Raw genomic sequence first — 24,681 nt, forward strand, 5'->3', positions numbered from 1 at the left:
TGAATTCTTTCTTAAATTTGTAGACTTTTTTTTTTCCCCTGACTCTCACCTTTTTAAATGAAACATAAACCAAATTTAATATTTTTGTCTGGGCAGTAGTATAGTTCATATGATAGAGTTCTTCAGTAATGTCATCCTTCTGCCTCCAGAGTTAATAATTGATTTTTTTAAAGCCTAAAAATAGGTGCTTTTTTATTTAAAAAAAAAAAAAAAAAAAAAAAGTTTCAAAACATACAAGGCAATTTCTTAAAAGTGGAATTTTCTTTAAATTCCAAAGAAATCACTGCTGTCAGTCTGAATGATTTTACTTTTATGATGATTTTTTTCCAGAAAAAATCATCAGACAGAAAAAAAATGTTTCTGTCTGCCAGGATAGATGAGAGTGGTACATTCAGATTATGGTAATAAAAGAATGATAACTTGTTTCATAGGAATAATAATGCTGCATCTAAAAAAATTATACAGAGTAGGGAACTGGTCTGTGTCTTTAATGGGTATAATGGATGCAATTTTTTATTTTATGTTATTTAGTGCATTTTATTTTGCTTTGCAGCCTTGTCAGGTGATATATCAAGTCTGCCATGAATCGGTGGAACGGCTAATACAGTATGGTATTCTTCTGGTTGCCGAGGTAAGATGACAGATAGTAAATGTGCTGTTTTTTGCACGTGACTTTAGCCGTAGGTAGTTTATGCTTGTTAGTTGTTAGTCTTGTTCTAAATATATGTTACTACAGAAGGCTGGTAACAAATGAACAAGTCTAGGCCTGATGCTGCTTGATTCTTACGTTTATAAGCATCAGACATTTGGGGATGGTCAAAGTGAGCCTACAAATGACTATGTAATGTCACTGTCTCTTTCCATTACACCTACTAAAGATGACATATTTTATACTGCCTTGTGAAATGGAGATTTATTTTATTTTTGGAGTCCTTAAGAATTGTAGTATAGCTGCACAGATGTTTAATTTCTATTTGTAAAAGAACAGATATTTTGGTGCTCCTGGACTCCTCTGCATTGATCTAGGAATTCCTGCAAACCTTCTCTGCTCACATAGTGTGAAGTTTTGAGTTGCTGCGTGGTACAATCTGTCACCAGAGGCATATGTTGCTCAGGAATGTGGGGATGAGGCAGCAGCTGACTCAGCATACTGTTACTTCCCGGACATTTTTTGTGCACAGTAACCAAACTGTGGAGCCCAGGGGGAAGTGACAAAAAGTAAAATAGCATGTAGAAGAGATATTTGGCTTTTTTTTTTTTCCCCGCAGCTCTCTACTTTCAGAAGAGGTGAGAGCTACTTCTGGTGTGCTTACTCATGGCCATTACTCCTCTGTAGTCTCACTGCACACTTTTTGATACATTTTTAATACATATAGTTGTGGGTAATATTTACTCAATACTCCTGGATGTTAAACTTTCTCCTCCTTTGGACTTACAACTGCATGCTTTTTATCTTAATTACTGACATGTTATCATGCTTTGATGTAATCATTATTAAATAAATCCAAAGCTGAATGCTGCTCAGGGATTAGGAAGAAACTTGTATGTTCCATGCCTGGGGAAAGATGGGCAAAATAGGCGTGGATGGTAGCAGATGCACACCTCTGTCTATTCAAGCATGAAACCTGTCCTGATGGTTCTTCTGTAAGTTTCGGTTGCTGAAGCTGGTACTCGGCTGTTTATAGGTGGGATGTACATAACTGTTAGCAAGTGTGTAAATACTCAGTTGTGTTATCTGACATACCACACCGATGCAACATTTGAATGCTTTAAAAATACATATTCTATCAGTAAGCTTCTTAAACTCAGTGAAACTCTGTGCCTGCTTATTCTTTTAAAACATTAAGAATTTACATAATCAGTGCAAACACTCAAAGCAGTAATTGTTTCATGACTTGGGACAGCTTGGAAATGTTTGGGGCTTTTTAAAACCTGTTTTCTAAAAGGGGTAGCTACTTTCTGCACCTTCTGATGTTTTTACTTTCCTGCTGAATTTCACACATTGGGAAATTTCATAAAAAATTGATTGATACATGCTTTTTCAAAATTTCTTAATTCTTTTCCTGTCACTCTACTGTCTGCTTCTACAAATAAGAAACAATCCCAACACATCTCTCTAGTATTTTTTAAAACTTATTTGCTGGCCACTGCTTCATTCTGAATATAATGTCTGATTGTATTGTGAGATGGGAAGGATGTTATACATCATTTACTACAGAAGCCTTTCTCTTTGTCATGAATATTAAGATAGTAATCATAATGACATGTCTGTTATCCACTTGTTTTTAATCTTGCATGATTTATATTTCTAAGTGGAATATGGGGATCTTTCCCAAGTGACTTAGTGTTGGTGACCTTTGAGAATCTCAGCTCTTCTTTGAGCAAAACAAATAATCATGAATGATTGACACAAAGGTTTCCCTTATTCTTCTGGGTGTGTATTTGCTATCTCTGAAACTGATTTCTGAAGATGCATTGTTGAAATTGACTGTTGCATCAGTTAGTTGGAGTATTTCTGTTGCACCTGAATTACTGTGCACCTGAACTCGTGACATACTTGCATTATTTCACAACAGAACTAAACCACTACTTGGGTAGTTCAAGTATGTATGTACTTTTCAATTGTGCTTATTGCCTCGGTAGATTACCTCATCTTTTCTTTGCAACAGAACTTTACAGTACTTTATGACTTTACAGAGCACTTTAATTTCACTAAAACCTTTAATTAATTTTTTCCTAAATAGATGAAAAACAAACTATTGTGAGAAAAAAAGAGTTCAAGTTGAAGAAAATCTACCAGTGGTATTCTTGCTATCGTGCACTCATTTCAGAAGTCTTGAAATGTGTGTTTACCTAAGACTCAAGTAAGCGTCTTAGGTAAATATGAGTGTAAATCCGTGCCCTGATATGAAGACAGATTACTGGCGGAGTATTTGTAGGCTAAACCTGGGTGGTGCCTGTCAGGATGATTAGCAGAACCGAATTGCTGCAACATAACAGGTAGAGGGGACTAAGTGTCTTGGCATAATTGAGATTTAAACAATTTGGATCCTTTGCAATCAAAACTAGCTGATTATATTCCAGCCCATGTCTCATGTGGCAACAAATACATGAACAGCATTGTTAGAGGCAGTAAGTTATCACGTAAAAATAGGAACTTCTGGCATTCTGCATTAACTGGTATTTCAGCTATTGTAATACAATAAAACACAGCTTACTAATATCTCTTTAACAGTAGTAAAATGGTTAGCAACATCCGCATCCAGATAGTGTCTCAGCTTTCTATCCTAATGCAATTGAAAACACTTTCTTGGTAATTGCTGCTGACTGGCTGCTGGTGGGAAGGTTCAGCAACATGACAGCAGAGATCTTCAATTTTATGTGACAAGCAGGGTACAGAAAGACGGTCTTTTTCACCAAATTTCTTTTCTGTCTGCATGTCTCAACCCTGTCTATAAGGGTCTCCCCTGTTCTTGTTAAATACTGCTTAATGAAAGGACTGATTTAGTTGGATGAGATTATAAAATAAGCCCGTTTGTTGCTTAGATTTCATTTCATTTATTTTTTTATTTATGTTACCTATTTAACCACCTTGTCTTTCAAATTTAAGCAGGATGATCAGGAGGATGTTAGTCCCAGTCTTACAGAGCAGCAGTGGGATAAAAAACTCCCTGAACCATTAACTTGGAGAAGTGATGAGGAAGATGAAGACAGTGATTTTGGAGAAGAGCAGAGAGATTGCTACCTGAAGGTAACGTAAGGCTAAGATACTAAGGCTAGTAACCTTGAAGCCTCTTACCAGAGACAGACTACTTCGCTCATTCTGGAGGGCTAATGATAAAACCTTTTTCTTTTTGCTAGCTCCAGTATTAGCCTGTCATATTTTGCTACAGTCAGTAAAAAACCTTTCTCTCTTTCCCATGGAGAAAATAGAAGAAGATATATCAAATAATCCTATAGGGAGGTGGAAAGGCAATGGTGGCATCATGAAACGAAAAGGCCTAAGCATCTTAGTGTCTAAATGTTTTATTCTTCATAGATTGATCATGTTGATTTGTAGACTTATATCAGTTTTCTCACAGAGCTGATACAAACAAACCAGTAAACTACTTTTTTGATATGCTTTCATAATGTACTGTCTTGCGTCCCTGTACTCTTTGTTGTAGCAGGAATTATTTGGGCTGACATTTTGCCATGTACTGTGGTGCGGGTTGTTTCTCATTTCTGCCGGTCTCCGTCTTTTAAGCTCTTGTTGCTCTTTCTTAGGTGAGCCAGTCTCAAGAGCACCAGCAGTACATCACTTTCCTGCAGAGGTTACTGGGACCTTTACTGGAGGCATATAGCTCTGCTGTCATCTTCGTGCACAACTTTAGTGGTCCTGTTTCAGAATCTGAATACATTCAAAAGTTACACAGGCACTTAATAAGCAGGACAGAGAAGAACGTTGCTGTGTATGGTATGTCAAACAGTTTCTTTCTGGAGCCATACTTGATTCTTTCTATTCCTCCTGGCAGCAGGATAGCCCAAGATCAACTGCAGTTTGTTTATCTTTGTGTTTTCTTTCTTGCAGCTGAGAGCGCTACCTACAGTCATGTGAAAAATGCAGTGAAAGTCTTTAAGGAAATTGGGGTAAGTGTGCTGTGATCAAAGCTGGAGACCGTTAAGTTTCGTTTTAACAAGGAGCACAATTTTGACAACTTGTGAAATCTGTGCAATGTCAGTTTAAAATGTGTGAGTGTAGCTGGGCAAATGTTTTACATCTTTTGAATATTTCTTTAAAGCTCAGGGCTGAAGGAAAGGAGCACAGTGCAAAACAGGCCACTTCTGGCACCTGTGAAAACTTGTCCAGATGCTATCTAGGGGACCAGGTGTTTTAATCCTAGCTAATAAAGTTCTTTGCTCTGCTCTGTGTCCTTGGTGCACATCAGTAACAATGTTGGAAGGTAGAGAGCATGCCCTGTGCTAAGTGACAGCTATATTAAAGTTTGAAAGACTACTTAAATCTTTAAGTTATTGAGTTTTGTTTTTTTTTGATTTTTTTATTAAGTTACTGAATTTTGTCTCAGTGCTGATTGATGTTCCAGGAGCATCATCTTACTGGACCTCTAGCCTCCATTGTGAGGATACAGATGTTCTTTATTTTTGAAGACAAGGGTCAGTTTTGCACTATACCACTCACATTTCAAATTTTAGATTTTCTATCTTGAATTTACAAAAAAAATAATAATCTTATATCAAAATGGCATGACTTCCTGAATACCAGATGGGATTTAACATTGTAATTTTAAAAGCACCAGCATTTGGGCAAAATATTGCCAGGTGAGGGTTTTGTAGTCTTTGCTCTTGAGTTCTGATGTATTAAATAAGCTAGCAATAGTTAGCCTGGAGTAAAGCTTATGGTAAAGGCATTCATCATTTTAATTCTAGTCTATTCTGCTGTTGGAAAAGCAGAACTAGATAGTATCTGCTCAGAGCATAGCATCTGAATTTTTGTTTTCAAAGTGCATGCATATTCAATTCAGATGCATTTTGAGTGCCTGTTTGGTTCCTCATTTTTGTTAGGAGTTGGCTGTTTATTGTACACTGCTTATTTCATAGTTTCTTTTCTTAAGAACGGTGAATATGGTGATAATTACATATATCCATGCTGTGTTTCAGGTTTTCAGTCAAACAAAACAATGTAGAGACACTATTTTGGAACTTAGCACTACGTTCCTACCTCAGCGCAACAGGCAAAAACTACTGGAATTCATCATGAGCTTCATGGTACTATAGAACACATACAGCACCTTTGTCCAGGGACATGAAGACAGGTTTTGAGACTGTGTCAAAGCCTGACAACATTTGCTAATCCTTCAAAGTTTAAGGTGCCACTGTCTGGGTAAGGCCTTCTCTGACTTGAACTACTGGAAGACAAGTGCCTTATTATGTATGCATTTATTGGTTTCTTACAGTCCCAATCCTGTTATGATATTCGGATGACACTTCGGATACAAGTTAAACATGTTGCAAAAAAATAAAATAAGCAATTAGGTTTAAAATGGAGAGTGGAGTTTTATCAGTGTTATGTTTTAAATAAATGTACTTTTAAAGACTGTAACAGATGCACAAATACAAATATTTGTGATCTATAGGTAACCCTGAGATCTTGAGTTTAGTGGCAACACAGCTTATGGCATAAACAACTAACTTTAATTCTGATCCAGTTTTATTGTTTTAAATAAATGGTTTCTAAAATTTTGCTTAGGCAGGTTAAATACTTCATGGATAAAGCCATAGATTTGCATAACTGCTAACATAAATGCCAAAATTCTAATGAGAGTAACAGTTACAAACCTCTGAGAATAACGATCATGTAGCAGATGATTGTGAGAAGTGTTGTCAGCAAGCACAGCTTGCACTATTAGAGCTGAATAGTGCAGTGGTAAATTGCACTAATCACTGCTGTCATGAAGAATGTGAGAGTAGCGTTTTTGTTTTTATTGTGGCATCTGTCTTTCAGCTAGTTGAAAGTCAGGAGACAGTTGCCGAAGTGTGAATATCTTGTAAAATCTTAGTTTATTATTTAATTGAGAAAAGCTATTAAGATTTCTTTTTTAATTAATAGGGTGTCAGATTTTTTTTAAGTGGAGTAAAAGATTGATTTGGTGAAATAATTTTTAATTTTGGCCCTATAATTTCAGCAATAACTTTTGCAATTATTAGGAAAACAGTGGCTCATATTGTATTCTGTTGTTGAACAGATTTAAATTAGCACGAAGGAATAGCCTCTAGAAACATAGAATTTCATAAACAATGTCCTTCGGGCTCTAATTTAACTGGCTTATAAGAGAAAAAAAAAAAACACAACAAAACAACAAATGATTAATAATTGTGTCCAATGAAACAGGACTCTAGTCTTGCAGTGTCATTGTTTTGCACAGAGGACTTGCACTGTAGATTTCATCTTCTCTTCTGTGAGAGGAGGTTAGATTGCAAGCTGTGGTCCTGTGTTTTTAGTACAGCTGATCTAGTTGAAGCAATAACTTGGTGGTACATGAAGCTGGTTTGCTTGTGAAATGTGTTTTCCTCATTTAGATTGCCTTTGCTATGAGGGAAATCAACATTTCCATTACTGCAATGTTTCACTTGATTCTCACATCATGGCCTTGTGAGCAGAAAATCCCCCCAAATTCATCATGTGAATCTCTGTTGCTTGGACATATTTTTTGGACAAAAATATGGACAAACATACTTGAATCCCAGCATTTGCACTGTTATGCCAGCACAAAACTGATGCACGTAATTTGAGTTTGTGGCCAAGGAGCTTGCATTCGTACTGCACATTCGTCAACAAGAATATTTCTGTAATTTTTTTTTTATTAAATGCTATTAATATTGGAAACCTGTGGTTTATAGTTTGTTAGCATTATATGATTAGCACTGTGAGATGCATGTGTTTTGTCACTAAACCAGGTGCTCTACAACACTTAAAAGAATTTCTGAACCAAAGCTACATTAATATGGATACAAACTGACCATAGAACTGCATCTGTTTTTATACACTTCTGCTGTCTTGGCAGGGTAGTGACTAGCACATGATTTATTTTGTGAAGTCTTCTATCTCTTAGGAAAGTTTCATCTCATTCTAGCTAACATGCACTGTTGGTTAACCCAATGAACACTCATACAACAGTTGTTGCTGATGGCTTCCATTTAATGTCAAAAAAGACTAGGTGCTTCTGAATAACAAGTCTCAGTTTACTACATTTCAGTAAATCTGAAGTGTACTAACAGTGAAGACTGTATATAAAAAGATTTTTACAAATGAAGCAATATGAAGCAAACAAAACTTGAGTCATTTTATTAAGATTGTTCTGCCAACAATCTGTATTAGTTACCGTAAAACCCAGGAGTACTAACGTCACTGGAGTGTTCTGGCTAGGTGTTGCATCTAAAGATAACTTATGGATTACCTTTTAAAAAAAATAAAAATAAAAAAATCTGAGTAATGTAAGTCAATGAGAGAGTAGGGTACTATGCATGTGAATACACATTAATGAATCCTTTTAGTATGCAGAGGGAGGGTGCACCTCTAAGACTGTGTTTTGTGAGAAAAATCTGCACGTGAGAAGTCATGTACTATGAATCATCTGCCAGTGGAAGCCTTTGCTTTCTGCAGCAAGTGTGTATGTATGCAAGCATGTATATTATGACACACAACTATGCTTTCTCCTGAAAATAAAGCACAGAATAAAAATTATCAGACTGTAACAGTCAAAAGCTATACCCGACACTTTTGCACTGTATTTACACCTTCAGTGTCTTCTGATTTTATTAATCTCTCATGTTTCCTTTGCTGATACAACACCCGGTTGAGTTAACCTTGGTAAAGTTAACTAGTAAAGAAGAAATTATGGACTCTGAATTACCACAAATGTATTTTAAGACTCTCCTCTTATAAAGGCTTACACAAGTCCCATCATTCTTACAAACATGTTACTCAGGTGTGCAAGTCTTTTGGGCCAGGGTCTTTCACAATAAGTGAAAAGTAATGTTTTTCATATGCATCCTGTAGATCTTGTATTTTAGAGTGATGGAAGAATTCCATTTTCCATGCTGCCACAAGTACCCAGTCCCCCGGGGATCATAAATTTGTTAATGTTTACTCTACTCACAGTGACGTATGAGGCATACCTGCCTTCTCTTTGACAGCATAGGGCTTTACTCACATACCTTCGATTAGGAAGCGAATACGCACACTGATGTTTAACAGGACTGACTGCCTGCTCCACGAAGTATTGGAATCACAAATTTAAAAGGTTGAGATGGAGGTGTTGTAAGATACCGTTGCTATTTTGTTTCTGTGCTTATGAGACTGGTACTGCTTCCTTGTGAATGTTACCACAGTTTACTTGTTATGTCTAATGGATGTCTATTGTAGAAGCACAGAGGTGTACTGGATTCATTTTAATAAATTAAACTGTTTGCTAATATGACATTTAACAAGTTTTCTAGTGTGTTTTTTTTTTAATAACCTGCTAAAATAATTCATTTGATAATTTTGTCCCTTTCCATGTCGTTCTTGAAATTGAACCATGAAAAGCTTTCCTTACAGATGTGGACACACATGAAAGTTTGAGACCGAGAGGAATTTCTAGTGGTGAATTTACTAGAGCAGAACCATTTAAAAAGCCAATTGAGATGACATCCTGACTCCTGAGTCAGTTCTGTTTGGTCACAAAGCAGAGGTGCCATTTAGTTTCACTGTTCCCATCCTCTCAAGGATCTTGTGTGTGGCTTCCATGTTTTTGTAAAGGCTCTGAAAGTTCCTCTTACCTTACAGGGAGGGGTGGGCCATGCAGAAGTCTTAACTCTACAGATTATCCCTTCACGTGGTGATTTCAAACCGACCAGGAGAACAATAAGCCCCTTTTCAGCAACTCTGACAGCATCTGGCAAATGTGAATCAATTGGAGTGGGGCTTTAATATAATAAAACCTGCACAGATGATCATTACTTAAATTGAGAAGGAGGGATGCTGTTTCACCTTTCAAAAAAAAAAAAAGAAGTCATAATCAACTGATTCTTTAAGAGGCCTCTAGCAATGTTCACCTGCAAGCAAAGTTCAATTAATTGACAACTCTTGGCTGAGGTAGGAAACTGAAATTTAATTATAGTGAATAGCTTGAATAAAACCCAGTTTTTATTGGTGATGACCTTACAAGTTATTCTTTGTGTAAATGTCTTCCTATTGCTCAGTCTTCTAAAATCCCAAATGTCAGATAAAGCACTTATCTCTGTTTTTTACTTAATTCAGTTTTCTTGTAATAAAAGCTTGTCAGGCTTATTTAGAAGGATCACTTGATTTGAACTCTCTGCTTTGTTCTCTCCTATGGTACACCAAGTTTTCAGCAGCCTTGCATTTTAAAAGGTAAGATCCCCTTTGATCTGAATTGCTACTTGAAACGTTTTCTTTTCAGTCTTTTATAGATCTTTGTTGCACTTTGGATTTCCTAGGTGAGAAATATTGTCCCTGTTAATTCTTCTGTATGTTGTCCCACCTGAAACTTTCTGACTTTTGTGAAGGAATATGCATGAAATGTTCATTGCTGTGTGTTGTGCCAGAGTTCAGGCACTAGAGACTGTAAAGCCTGAAGAGACTTTTAGACTTCATCTGTATCATAACCATTGACAGAAACAGAAACAAAAGCTAACTAATTATTGTATAGCTATTAGGTACATGTGTACTTACAGATGCAAAATTTCAACAAAATATGCATGGAAAGATTTCTATGAGTAATTAGCCTTAAAAGGACATTCTCCAGCATAGTAATAATACTGGTTCTTAGCCTGGTAGTACTTACAGTCTCTAGGTCTCAAATGCTTTACAGAGGAACAACCCCTGACAGATAGACATGGAGCTCAGACAGGGTGTCTAAAGCCATGCGTGGCTTCCATGACACCTATGAACCTCTTTCTCTTTTTTTTTTTCTCCTAATCCACATCACTTCTGATGCTGTGTTCCATCTAGGAAGTGACGGAAGTTTGAGGAAGGCTGCATATGTTTAAAAGTTTTTTGTTTTCTTCTCTCCTTTAAGAACAATTCACAGTCAGAATGGAAAAATTATGGATTTATGGATTGAAATGATTCCTATTAAAAGTGGACACTTCCACTAGCATCTGTTCCAAGTCTGGTCTCTTCGGTGATTTGGGGAATGGTACAGAGGGTATCCTCTTTACATGTATATCTGTAGTTAACAAGATCTGTCAGAGCCAGGTGGCACCCTGGAAGTTGTAGCAATTCTTTGGAGAAACCTCTTGAGTTTACTGGTAGATCACAGGCTTAATGTGTGCCAAAAGTGGCATGATGTTATGAAAATGGTAGATGGATAGGAATAAGAAAAGAATAATTTGGATTATTCCATAGATATGGAAGCTCCTAAGTTGGATGAGAGTGAATTTTGTCTTCAAGTTGCAATAAAAACAATCAGGTTGGATGCAGTAAAGTCTTTTTTAGTGAAGGCATAGAGAAACCCTGAAACAGATGGCCTGGTGAGGCCGAAGTTCCCTTTGTTCCTGGTGCTGGGTCTATGGCCTCTGTCCACGTTTACACTGTGGTGTGGGATGAGCGGAATGGATGGATGGTGAAGGTCAGCCTTCCAGGTCCAGGCACCTTTCCTAGGCATACTAGGACTGGATTTGTGCAGAAGCAGCTTGGTCAGGCTCCTTTGGCTGGCTGACTCTCTATTCCTGAGCCCTGAGATCAGGAACAGCTCTAATACAAATTACACCACTTGTGCCTGTTACCATACAGGACAACATACATGTGGGCTTTAATAAGATTGTTCTGTAAAGATGTTTGCTTAGTGTCTCAGCTTGTCAAAAAGTGCATGCAGTACCAGAAGTCACCAGGAAAGGAATAGAGAGCAAACCAAGTAACGTCACTGTGCCTCTGCACTGTGCCTTGCATCCTGTGTGAGCACTTCCATGAGGGATGTGTAGGAGCATCCTACCAGCTGTAAAACCTCCAGTGACCAGAAAACTGAAGGAATCCTGCCCCTGGCATTTTCACCTTCCAGACTCTTCCTGGCAGATTACAACAACAAATTAAAAATTAACCCTGCAATCTGTTGGCAGGTTACAGTTTAACTCTGCCCCTGTTTTGGAAATGTTGGAAGCCAAGTGTCATTTCCTGAGTTTTTAGTTTACCACTGCCTTGACTATTTTGTTATCTCAGGGCTTTGGGCTCCACTGATTGTATCTACCCAAAGTCAACAAGGTTTATAAATGCCACGGAATACATGGTGGCACTATTTTAGCACCACACGTTTTCTTTGGGAGTCTTTCCAGAACCCCAAACAAATGCTTGAGCAGCCTCTTTACGTGAGCTCTGTGCTGTGTGATGGCTGCCACATGATGGGTACCCAGCACAGCTTGTTAACAGCCAGCTGGAGTGCATCAATAAAACACCTGTCTTGCCTTTGATTTATTCTCCACCATCAGATGAGACTCAGGGAGGGCTGATTAGTTTTGTTCTTCAGTTAAGTATTTTTGCATGTCTGGAAAACTTCATGGGCTCGCCTTATGCCTATGTTAATGCATGGGTTACCTAAATTTATCTGAAGCCTATTTTTAGCAGTGGTGCTAGGCACCTTGAATTAGACATCCTCTTACCTCTTCAGGACGGAGAAGGACAATTTAAATGCTACCTGTCAGCTGTAAAAGCCCTTTTTCAGTGTTGATATCCCCCTTAATTAAACTGACTTATCACAATTCAGCACCTCTGCCTACAAATCTCTCTCTCTGGCCATTTATAACTTCTGATTTCCAAAGCTTCCTCTTCCTGTATGCCACAGGCTCAGACACTTGTGATCATTCCCATGTCCAGGTGTGTGTCATTGCCATTCCTTTTAACAGCAGCTCTTCAGCTTTCTCATTCAAATAGAGCCCCTAAAATGTAAGCATTAGATCCTTTAAAATACAGGTGTGGTAATTAAAAATAATGAGTAAGTTTCATCTTTTTTTTTTTTTTTTTTTTTTTTTTTGTCAGAAAATCCCCTTTCCTTAAAAATTGCTGTGTTAACAAGCAGCTTGAAAATTCAGTTTGAAATGTTGAAAATGAAGGCAGAGCAAACCTTTTCTCAGAAACATTTGCCATAAAAACTTTCAGCAAAATAATTCCAAATGAAATGTCTGTAATGTTTCATTGAGCTCCCATTGGAAGGTCATCCATCTCCCCTTCTTTTTGGCTACTAGCTTGATTCATTAAGTAATATTTGTTTTTCTGAATAAATGTTGCGTATCTTTTTTGAAAATGATCAGAATGACTAAATGAGAGTAATTTTACTGCTATGCTGCTGTTCCCAGAAAACTGCATTCGATGCAAAGAAATTATGTTTTGAGGGAGACAGCACAGGACATGTTTTTTGGACAATATTTTTGAAATCCCATGTATAAACCATTACGTGGAACAAAATGAATATTCCCTGTCTCTAGGAGATAGGAAAATTTAGACATCTTGTGTCATGTCTTGTAATATTTAGATATAATATGAATTAATTCTAGTTTTATTTCCAATGGCTATGAACTAGTGTCTGACATAACTGTAAGGAAACATCTTATTGTAAAGCCACCATTTTCAGAATTTTCAGTGTCTAGGAGATGTACCCTTTTCAGTTTTTCATTCCAGTTTGAAATAAAGATGATGGCAAGGGATCAGCAGTCACAACAGAACAGGAGTTGCATTGTTTATCGGCTCCAGTCTGAACTTGTGTTTCCTAAATCACTTTGTCCTCATCTCTCCTTCATTGCAAACCCTGAAGAAAAGCACTAGCTCCATTCATTCTTTAACACTGCTAATTCTGTCCCTTTTACTCAAAATTGTTCCTCTTTTGCCAAGAGCCTCAGAAAACTCTTTTAGATATTAGGAGAATTTTATCCCTTTGCTAGCTATAATCATTAACCCCAGTTGTAGTTTAGGGAAATCTGGAGCAAGGAAGCATAGAAATTTTAAAGCTGTTATTTCTGGATATGCTCCAGAAAGTTAGGAGAGAGAATGCAGGGCAGGAGGTTGGTTGTTTTTTTGTGTTTTAATTGGTTTATACAAAGTTATCCCTTTGCCAGTGCAGAATGCAATAAAAAATGAAAAATGTTGGAACCCATGACACATGTAGTTAATTTTCTGAACTAAGTGAATTAAGTACAAATTGGATATTAATAATTCAAAGCAAAATGCTAGATAAGAAATTGGAGCAGCTTGTCTATCATTTTCAACCATTAAAAGATTAGCCTGAGTGAGGCAGTCCAAAGCTCCCTTATCTCTTATTAAAGCCTCACTTCTTCGTTTATTAAGGAATCAGATCTAAATGATGCAGCAGGCTTGAGACATTGCAATAGCCTTGTGTGCTGTGCCCGGCTTCAGACCTGGGATAAGCTGGAAGGTGGCTTTGGTGCAGAAAGTCCTGGCTCTGCAGGACCTCCTGGAGACAGCCTGGGCACCTGGCACCTTGGCACGGAAGCTTTGGGCTGTGGATTAAATCTATGCCACGTGGGTAGCTGCCTGAATGGTCCCTTCCTCGGGGATTATCGCCGTAGGTCATGTGAGGAGGTGAAGTGGTTAGTAAAGAGAGAAATCTCTTCCCTTGGGTGAGGGCTTAGAACTCAGCCCCTGGCTCTGAAAAGGTCTCCAGATGTTACCCTGGGAAAATCACGTACTTTCTATGTTTGTTAGAAAGTCCTTCAGCACCTGGGAGTCAGTGGCATGGTGCCCTGTGGTACCCAGGTCCTGGGAGCAGTGCTGGAGGCTGGACAGATGCCTCTGCAGTGCCACAGCTGTTAAAGCTCATGGTGCTGAACTATCCTGTGGCATGCTGAGGTGCTGGTGCTGGGCACGGCCTCACAGAGCTGCTCAGGGCATCACTGCAGGTAGCACCTGCTCAGCTCCACACCCATGATGGAGCGTGTGGCCCATCCACATCACAGCAGGTTGGAATAAATGAGGGGAGGGAGACATCATGAGACTCCCAGTCCAATTGGCTCAGGGGGACTTTCTTTTTCAATACTAAAATTCTATCAACCTGTTGCTGCCATGTGGCTATGGTAATTTTTACTGCCTGCATGGGCTCTGGTACAGGTGTTTTTTATTTTTTTATTTTTATTTTTTTTCCCCAAATCATTGCCACTTTGCATTCAGGCTGTACTTTGTGAGTTAAATATTGTTCCTCAGAAGTATCAGGACTGTAATAAAATGAAATAAAAACAGACTTTCCAAAGGAAAAAAGCAGCTGCCACTTATGTCCATGGGTAGAAAGAATCCCCAGTGCCTGGAAAACAAGGGGTTAAGGATTTTAGCCCTGATCTTTTTGTTCTTTTCATTTCTTTGTATGAATTTTGGCATTTGGCTAGTAAGCAAACAGGGATGAGAACAGCTCCATCCTCAGTGTCCAGCAGATGGTGGTGGAGTTTCATCTACAGCTGCAATTCCTGCGGAGGGCCTGGACACCACCACTCCCATACCTCAGCCCCCAGGCTGTCCATTAGCAACCAAACATCATTTCCTTGGCAGCCAGATGCAATATTTGCCTAACATGGAAAGCACGTCTTTTAGAGCTGATTTTATCTGTGGCTGTGATTGATTTTTATAATCGCAGGAGTCAGGCTGTGTTTGTCACCCGACACTAGCAACAACACATTGAAAGACGACTTTGATGCCTGTGGGCACGGAGTGGTGTTCATGCTGCTTCAAGAGAAAATTAGCATTAGGAGACAGGCTCTGAGCAACACTTCACATCCCCCACCACCACACCAGTCATCCTGCAGGCTCTTAAAGGAAACAGAGCCATCACTCAAAGTCCAGACCTGAGCACACCTCAGTTCGGAAGTGCCCCAGATGCCAGATCTGTCTTCTGGGGTGTAGGCCCACATCAGGTTCCCAGAGCCCATGCAAACTAAGGGCCCCCTACAGCTGATGGCAGCTGAGAAGTGGGTCTTCTGGAAGGTTGATGGAAAGGAGAAGCACTGTGTGTTTCAGAGAGCTGGGCTGCCAGCTCAGCTCATCCCCCCTGGAGATGAAAACCTTCCTCTGAACTTGGAGGGTAACTCAAATACCATGGCGGAATGTGAGTACCAGGTGCCCTCAGAGTGCCTCCTAAATATTTTGCAAAGCATTAGTTTATTTTTAAACTCTTCTGAAGACCTTTCCTTTCCTTGTGAAGATAACCTTCTGAATCAAAGTGTACCAGTGAACAACTTAACTCTTCAGCCAATAGTGCTTTTTATTCAAAAATCACCAGATGAACTAATACAAAGCAGATTTGAACCTGCCCTAAATAAACTGAGCAGTCCCCTGATTTTGTTCTACACTCTGTTGCACAGCCCTTGTGTGGCAAGGTGAAGTAGGTTTGGGGTCTGGACAGGGAGATGGCCAGTGCCCTTCAGAGCACCTCTGATAAATGTCTCCATGTCCAGCAGCGCTGTGGAGCACAGGAGATGTGACTCATGTGTGTTTACAGCCAGCAGCATTGATGCTAAAAAATTCTGCTCTTTTGCCTTCCCTGTATCCCCGCTGTTCAGGGGCTTCGGGTCTATCTGGTGATGCAGGCAGTCTCCAGCTAGCCCAGAGGAGGAGGAGTGGGGAATGAAGCAACAAGGAGAGGACCCATGGGTCACCTCATGACGTGCAAGCAGAGCTCACACCGGGGCCTGCACCTGAGCAATTATCTTTGAGGTGCTTGAGCAGCAAGAAGCATGACAGTGGCTGCCAGCCCAGAAACCATGCACCCAACAGCATGTGCTGAGCCTGTGTTCAACTCCGTGCCCTGGTCTGGGGATGGCTTCTGTAGAAATACTGCTTTTGGTTTTCTGCCCCTGGACAGTTTGGGATCAGAACTTGCTTTCTTTAGTCAAACTGGCAAGGAATCAACTCTTCTGCCATTAAGCTGCTTGTGAGAGGAGAAGTGGCTATGCTGGCACAAGAAAAAGTTTGAAAGGATTTTTTCCACGTCTGAAATATTAGAGAATTAGGCAGGGGGGAGATGGATGGATACTAATGCGGCCACTGGAGGGCAGTGTCAAAACTCACAGCTGCCCCGTACAACCCAACCTCTCCCCGCACATTTCACTTCAGGCTCCTCTTGTCAAACGTTTCCCTTTTGCTTCCCTAGGTGCCTTCTCCTCTCTCCCCACCACTTGCACCCAGCAGCTCTTCCAGCATCCAAGACTACAACTCCCCACTCTTCTCCCCACTGATGCCACCCTTACACCAGCCTGGTGTAAGGTTTTGGGACCCACAGCGGGCACTGTGGGTGTTTGGGATGAAAGGCGGCTGAGGGTGCCTAGCAGCAGAAGTGTGATGCCTGTGGCGGAGCCGGCAGAGGTCTCAGGGGCTGTAGACATAAACTTCTAACTTTTTACCATTGGAGCAGCCACTTGGCCACTCAGCTGCTCACTGGGGGTGGGAACAGCATTTGGGGCAAGAGGAGACAGTGGTGGGGAGAGCAGGCCTGGCAGGCCCCAGCTCTGAGACAGAAGGACGGTGGCAACAGGGCCCTTCCCAGCCGTGTGAGGAGGCTGCCTCGGTTACTTGCTGAGTTATGCCATACGCCATTAAATCAGCCCACACGAGACAAATTTGTGCTCTGGATGATTTTGCTTTGCCGGCATGGTTGAGTGGAGGTACAAACACAGGCAAACAGCCTCTTTCCCTATAATTTTTCTCTGTGTGGTAGATGAGACCTGAAAAAATAAACACGCATGTTTCCCTATGGGCAATGATGTTCCTCTAACCGGTGCTTTTGTTTGCCAGCTGTAGCACATCCCTTCCGGCCCGCTGCCTCTCTGCTGTCACTGTGATCCCTATTGCATTTCTTCGGTACTGCCCTGCAGCAGGATGGGAAGGTTTCCAGCTTGCTCCAGCCTCAGTTAAGCAGTTTTTGATTTCTTTGCTGGCACCAGCAGCTGTTTGCAAGAATGAGGCATAGGTAGAAGCCAGACACCATTGAGAGGCCTCGAGAGCCTCGGTCTGGTCTGCTTCGCTCTGCTGGGGGGTGTGCTTGGCAGCTCTTCAGACAGCTGGGATGTCTGTCTTCTTTTCCAGGCAATTTCAACCAACTTGCACAAGCCAGAGTAATTGCAGATGTAATAACAAGATACAATATCACCGCTATGCGGTTCGACCTGTTTGCTGTTTCGAGACGTGGCAGTCGTGTGGCTGAGCAGCGTGCACCAGCTGAGTGGCCTCGTGGCACGGCGCGGTGCCGGACCAGCTGCTGCCTCTGCCGTTGTGCGCCCCGCTGGAGATGTAAGGGCTGTGGGAAGACGTCCGATGAGCTGGTGGTTAGAGGAGACAGGACGCAAATTCACAGGAAATAATGTTTAATTGGTTTTGCTGTTCCTGGGATACCATTCTTTACAAGTAAATAGTTTATTCTCTTCTTTTAAATTCCCTGTATTATTGGCTTCGGGGCACTGACTATTTCCACACAGCCCATAGGGGACAGAATTACTGTAGGAAAATGAAAGAGAAAAATGAGTCTTTAACTTGACCTGCATCATCAGAGAGCTTGAAAAAAACTGAGTGTTTTTGTAGAGCCTTTATATCATCACCCTTTTCAACCGAGCATCCTAAATGCTTTATAAATATTAATTAAGTCTCATGTGGCTCCTCTGAATTACGTAAAGACAGAATTGCCTCATCCATCAGAAGAGAGGATCCAGAAGCTGCTTAACAATTTGAAACAACATCAAATGACAGCAGCTCAGTGAATAAAAACATAACACCCACCTGAAACTTCTAGGCGGGAGAAAAAATTGAGTGACTTATTTGTATCTTTCCATCCTTGTAAAAAAGTAGAGTTGGACTCAAGTGTATTTGGAGGACTACATGAGAGCTACGTATCAGGTGCTAGATAAATTTCATACTGCATCCAGCTGGAGAGTTTGTGTTTGGGCTCTAGTTCATTTGAAATTTTAACTCAAATTGGAGACTGGCACTTAATAAATGCAGAGAGGCATCAGTTGCTTATTCAAATTTATCATCTACAGAAATTATTGTCACTTTCTCTTTCAAATGCCCAAGAAAAGCACTGGCTTAATTGTTTCTCCAGATGGGATTTTGCAGATGTGTCTTCAAAATCTACTCTGGATCAATGGTTTCTAATAAGATGACTGCAGACCAGGAGAAAATTAAAATATAACAAAACTTCAGACATTTTTGTAATATAGTGGATACACCAAGGCAACCTTGGAATGTTCTAAAATTTCATCTAGTACAGAGGACATGGTAGAGATGTTATTTATTTCTCTGTGTCATCAACTGGTCTATAGAAGTTAGTTACAAGAAAAGGACTAGCATGGCCTAGTGGGCATCAAAGCTGCTCTTGCACCAACAGTACTTCCTCAGACCATGAAGGTCAACTGCACAGGAAGCTGTGTTAGCTGGAGTGCAAGTGATTGCTCCTCTCTACTGGGCGCTTAAGGGGCCACATCTGGAATAAAGTGTCTGGTTCAGCCCTCCCACCCCCTACAAGTTTTTATTGTTGGCGGCCTCAATGGAGGGTATAGAGAAGGGTTCTGCCTTCCTTTCCAGAGACAATGGACAGACTTCAACAAAGGAAGTTCTCATTAGATACCAGGAGAAAAATTCACAGCGAGGGTGGTGAAATGCTGGAGCAAGGGCTTAGAGAGGCTGTAGTACCACTGTTCTTGGCGGTGTCAAATGCCCAACAGGAAAAAAGCTGAAAAATCTCTCCTAAGTTGGCCCTACTTTGAGTTAAGGTGTTAGCTGGAGTGTTGGGAACAGTTCTTGATGTTGGGAACTGGAACAAACTTCAGGAAACTGTATTTTTTTAATTGTCTGCTTAAATTAACAGACATGAACAGCCTTTGAGACATGGTTTGTATTTTAAGAATTAAGATCATTGTAAGGTCATGATTTTTCTCTTTTTGGAAAATGTAAAATGGAACTCTTTTCTTATTTTAATTCCTTTCTTCATCACATAGGAATTCACTACTGCTGAGTTTTAAACTACTGTGAATTTACTGGCTTTAATTTTTCTTGCAAAACTTCCTCTGAAGAGCCCTTGTAAAGAATTGCATGGATTTTGCATGAAAAAGAAAGGTAATTCAAAGCATAGATCTGTTAATCCTGAGACTCCCCATGCTACCTCTTAATGTACATAGGTAAAATACGCAAAATTATAGCAATCAGTTATAGCATGACTGAAATCAATCTGTTACTAACTCATGCAAATTGATGGAGGAAGAAGGAGGTGAAAGTGAATTTGTTTTGAATGGTCCCAGTTCAATGAATTGTCTGTGTTCTTGGCTGGATGACCCGGTCAGTGATTGGTTCTGTGAAATAAGATGATTGACACTCTTTAATGTATTTCATTTACAATGAAATGTTATGCATTGTAATATATATTAATTACATATCTACATATTTACAATATATTTCATAGTTGTTTCCCTATACACAATACACATGCGAGAAAGCTAATGGTACTTGACTAGATATGTGAAAATGAAATTAATTATTATGTAGATTTCTCTGTGTCATCTGACTTGTATGTCTTGGCAAGGTGTTTTTTTGTTTTTTTGTTTGTTTGTTTGTTGTTGTTTAGCAAGACTATATAATTAACATCATATAAATCCCAATTACATATTCCACAAGGGTTTTTTGCTTTTGCCTTTCCTTGTCAGGAAAGGAAAGTTTATGGCTTTACAGTGCAAAGAAACAAATGGCACTCATGGCAAATCCCAGTGCTGGGAGCAGCTCAGTTGGTTTATAACTTAGTCCTCATCTGAAAGAGTTTTTGAAAAGCACCATTACTTTTCAGTGACATGAGGTAGGATTTCAGCAGTGCTTTCAACTATTTGTCTTTGTCTGAAGTAAGAGTTCTGCTTCCAGGTAAAATAACAGAAAACATGTATACTTACAGCACCCAGCACATTTTTCTCTTCATATTTTTTCTCCTTTTTCATTTTAAAATTACCAGCTCCCCCTATAGTTAATGATGTGTCAGCACTGTCATTACAAACCCCTGATGTTCTGATTTTATATACGAACTATGAAATAGCGTGCTTCAGACTTCAAATTAGTTTTCTAGGGTCTTGCTCATGCGATCCTTTAAAGTATTTTATGAATTCATAAGAGTGTGTTAGGCTCTGCTCCAGCTCTTGGATTAACTCAGCTGAATCTCCACCACAAAACCTTACTAAATATGTTTTTAAAACACTTTTATTAGTGCATTTATTATAAAGCAAATTATAAATCTGTTATCACAGTTTTTTTTCATAGCTTCATTTCTGCTTATCGCAAATTAAAAATAAAGCTTACTGTTTTTTGCTGCTTTAGAAATTGATTCTTCATTTCTCATTGAGAGCCTTAGGACTCTTGAAATGTTGTTGTGTGTTTGTATACTCATAAACTCACAATTCTCTTACTTCGGTATCTCCAGTGTGCTTGTTTTAAATATTTCCTGAAGGATTTTGAATGACATCAGCTAGCTGCCAGGGATCTTTAAGGTGTGCTACTGTACCTACAAAATCTCCTGGGGAGGATTTTAATTCTGCAGAGCTCTCTTCAAAATGTGTGAAGGAAACAGACTTCCTGAGGAAGGACAAGAACCCAGGATTTTTGTTTGCTCAGAAGAACTGAAACAAAGAGAATTTTCCATCATATTGTAGGGTTAATAAACACAACTCTTAGCAGGACTCTAGTTTCTGTGAATTACAGAAATGCAGGATTTGTCCTGATGGAGGAAAATCTGGTCTGTGTCATCCTGCCTCAGACAGCTGCCAGGACCATGTACTAAGACACCAGTTCTTTTCCAAGGTTTTCCTCTTCATAGCTGAGAACACAGGCTGAAATGCAGGATAGCTTTTGTTGTATGATCTTCTGTATCCTTCAGTGCTGTGCCACCAAATGACACTGTGTGGCAATGAATTTCAAAAGCTCTTTAGCATTTGTTTGAATCATTTCTCTCCCAAACTGACATGCATTTCCTCTGACCATTCTGCAGTGGGTTCCCAATTCCTGTTAACAAGACCATTGTCCTCCTTTCATAAGGATGTATGTAGGAGTGCTCTATTGCCCTGTCCATATATTCATATAAAATACTTGATATTTTACCTGTTTTACCCCTGCATCTCCTGTCTTCTCTTTTAACTGCCCTTACATTCCAGCAGCTCTGCAGCTGCTCCTTTGGATTAGATACTTGGGATGCCTGTCAGTGTATGTGAAAGAGATATTTAGCATGGAATAATGTTGTTGGTAGTCTATACAGATCAGGCGAAGTTTATGGTCTCTGCTAGTCAGATCTTCTCACAGGGTGTGTGTGGGGCACAGGATAACTCAGTCCCATATTGCTTCAGGAATATTTTTAAGCAAGTGCCAATACTATCCTTTATTTCTGTAATAGAGAAGGATTTAAGTAATGATGGGAAGTGAAACTCACTCAGATAAAGAAAGCCTTATAGGAATCAGCTCTTGCTCACTGGTGAGATTTGGGCAGCGTGGATGTTCCCTGCATGTTTTGTATGTGCAGGAACAAACAGTCCTTCCTAATCCTCCTTCATCAGGCTGTATTGTGTCCCTTTAAACCTGGGTGATGTTGCATTGTAAAACTTTTGATTTCATAAAGCAACGCTATTACTTACTACCGGATTTAGGAAGGAATTAGAACTTCTTTCAAAAATCAAAGTTTAAATTCAGAAATTGTTCTATAACCATTTTATTCCCCTCTAGCTTTCCCTCAGAAACACCTGATGTGTTTCATTAGTCTAACAGACGGCAGAACTCCCTGCACTGCTTTACAGTAACAGATTGTGAGCCAGAGTCACTGGGTCAGACTCTGCCTGGTGTCAGGCCACAGTGTGTCAAAGGGCACAAACTGATGGGTTCAAAGGTTGCCGTTGTCCACGTAGGGAACTCTGCAGATGGTCCAGGACATTTGAGGTACCTCAAACTCATCCTCTTGCAAAGGAGCTTGTGAGACAGAAATACAGTTTTATTACCATTTATTCTGTAATAAATTCCTGTTAAGGAGTTTCATAAAGAAAGGGGATTTTATTTTTTTTTTTTCTTGCAATATTGCTTGTGTAGGGAGTCATCTGAAAGCACCATCTGAAATGATCCCGAGAGAGAAAAGATGTGTGAGCAGATTTCTTGTCATCTGGACAAGGAAGAGGGCAGGACATGAGGTTACTGCCATTGGGACTTTACAATACCTCTCTGCCAAGGTCAATAAATGTCTCATATCACATCTGAAGTTTGCTGTAGAATATTAAAAAGCACCTAACTGAATCATGTGAAGGCTGGGTCCCCCAGAAAGGCTCTTGTGACTGCTGGCTGCAATGAGGTGCTCTGTCCCTGAGGTAGGATTACCTGGTGAAGGAAGGTCAGAGGGGAGGCATGGCACTGCTGAGCAAAGCAATGGGCTGCAGACTAACTTGTACACAGCTCTGATGAAGAAGCCACCCCATGAGCCTCTTCAGTGTGTCAGACCTAAGAGCACTTTGAAAATACCTATATTATGTAGCAACTACCACTCTGCTTCTGTAATGGGGCTGAAAAAGCAAAATGGTCCTAGTGAATTCTTGCAACACCTCTCATGACTAACTCTGCAGCTCAGTGGCAAATGTGACTGACTCGGCTAATCCCCATCTTCAAGAAACGTTGAAATAAAATCTGAGGTTTGAACATCCCTGCTTTTTGAATGTTTAGGGTAAACATCTGAAGCCAGTGGTGTCTTGGTCCATCAGTAACAAAAATATTTGTGTGAGCTTGTGCTGTCATCTGCTTCATTTCTGATAGCACTTCACCTGGGGGAAGTAAGCAGAGGGAGAGAATGGCCAGAAGTGATAAACTGCTGTGTTAGAGAGTCGGTAGCCCTCAGCGATGGAATCCTTCTGCTTGTCATAGGCAAGTGCTTTAAAACTTCTATGTCATAGCTTCTTGCAGCACATATCCTTCATTGCTCCTCCTTACAGCTACCACCTGCAACAGAGAGCCCAGAGGAAAAATCACCTCTACAAATAGCACCCATGAGTAACTAGAAAGCACAAAGAAAATTCATGTGGCCATTGTTTGTAGTGATCAGTTCTCTCCAGCAATAGCTGTAAATCAGTGCTTTCCCACTAGCAGTTCTCACTAAAAGCTTTCCTTGAAAAGAAATCTTAGGCATGGAAATGAGGGTAAAATGCTTATGTTCCCAAAGGTTTTGTAGCACTCAGTTCCTTCTAAAATTAATGAATTTTGGACCTACTAGTCCCTTATGTGGCTTTGAACATCCCACTTGGCTAATATTTAAACTGCTGAAGTTTATCGCAGACCCCAAGAGAGCACTGGCAGGACCTGGTGGGATTTAAGAATACCAGCAGCTGGCAAGAAGGAAGAGTCATTCCTTCTTTACATATATGAAATATTTGATTTCCTCACTGCTGAGCCACTACAGTCACTGGAACTTGTAAGTCTTCAATTTCATATGTTAATGAAGGCTTCAATTAATTTTTTAAACAATTATCTTTCAATGGCACGTTTCCCACCCATCATCTGCTGTGGGTAATGTGCCTTAAATTTCACACATCCTTTTGATTTTGTGCTGGGTAAATTTGTCCAAGGACCATACTTTCAATTTTTAAATTTGGCAATACTTAGAGACCTTATTCACCCCAGGACCACCTTGTCTACACTGCAGACAGTGTCTGCGCATAGAAAAAAATGTTGCTTGTGTTAGTACCTTGGTCTGTGAGACCTAGTCCCAGCTGGGGGCATTAGCAGGCATTATGGAGCAATTATTTAAGGAGGCAGTGGGACAATTATTAAAGACACATTGCATGTAAACTTTGGAATGAGAATTTGGACTGGGAATATTTGGGTTCTGTGTTGCAGTTTGGTCGTAGCTTTGGTGAAATCTGCTTGAATACCCTCAATGCTAGTTAATACTAAATATTTCAACTTGTTCCATGTGTAGAGGCAGTACTGCATATTCATTTATGATGTGTGCTTTGAAGATGTGACTGAACAGATTGTGTCTTGTTGGTTTCCACTGCTGGAGGCTGCTACAAAAAGAAGTGAGATGTTCAGAATCACTCATTGTGGCGTGATGGAAATGGCAAAATCTTGGGAAAACTTCTGTCAAAAATCATGGGCTTTCATCTCCAGGTTGAAATGCATTCAGTTTTGTACTAGGTCTGAAG

General features: G+C 39.9%; 1 protein-coding gene across 4 annotated transcripts in view; it reads left to right on the forward strand.

Annotated features, from left to right (window-relative positions):
• Window positions 1–8,979, forward strand: part of GPAM (glycerol-3-phosphate acyltransferase, mitochondrial) — a 51,513-nt gene extending 42,534 nt beyond the window's left edge. For 3 of the 4 annotated variants that reach the window (XM_082764177.1, XM_082764179.1, XM_082764180.1), the window contains 5 exons: window positions 554–631; window positions 3,611–3,751; window positions 4,267–4,456; window positions 4,571–4,629; window positions 5,659–8,979. In XM_082764177.1, coding sequence (XP_082620303.1) covers window positions 554–631; window positions 3,611–3,751; window positions 4,267–4,456; window positions 4,571–4,629; window positions 5,659–5,775 — 585 coding nt within the window. In that variant the 3' untranslated portion in view covers window positions 5,776–8,979. The remainder of the gene's footprint in view (window positions 1–553; window positions 632–3,610; window positions 3,752–4,266; window positions 4,457–4,570; window positions 4,630–5,658) is intronic. The other variant, XM_082764178.1, reaches the window with a different exon arrangement.
• Window positions 8,980–24,681: the final 15,702 nt, after the last annotated feature.

The sequence above is a fragment of the Aythya marila genome (assembly GCF_965140915.1).
Source record: "Aythya marila genome assembly, chromosome: 7".
In the NCBI taxonomy this organism is placed as follows: Eukaryota; Metazoa; Chordata; class Aves; order Anseriformes; family Anatidae; genus Aythya; species Aythya marila.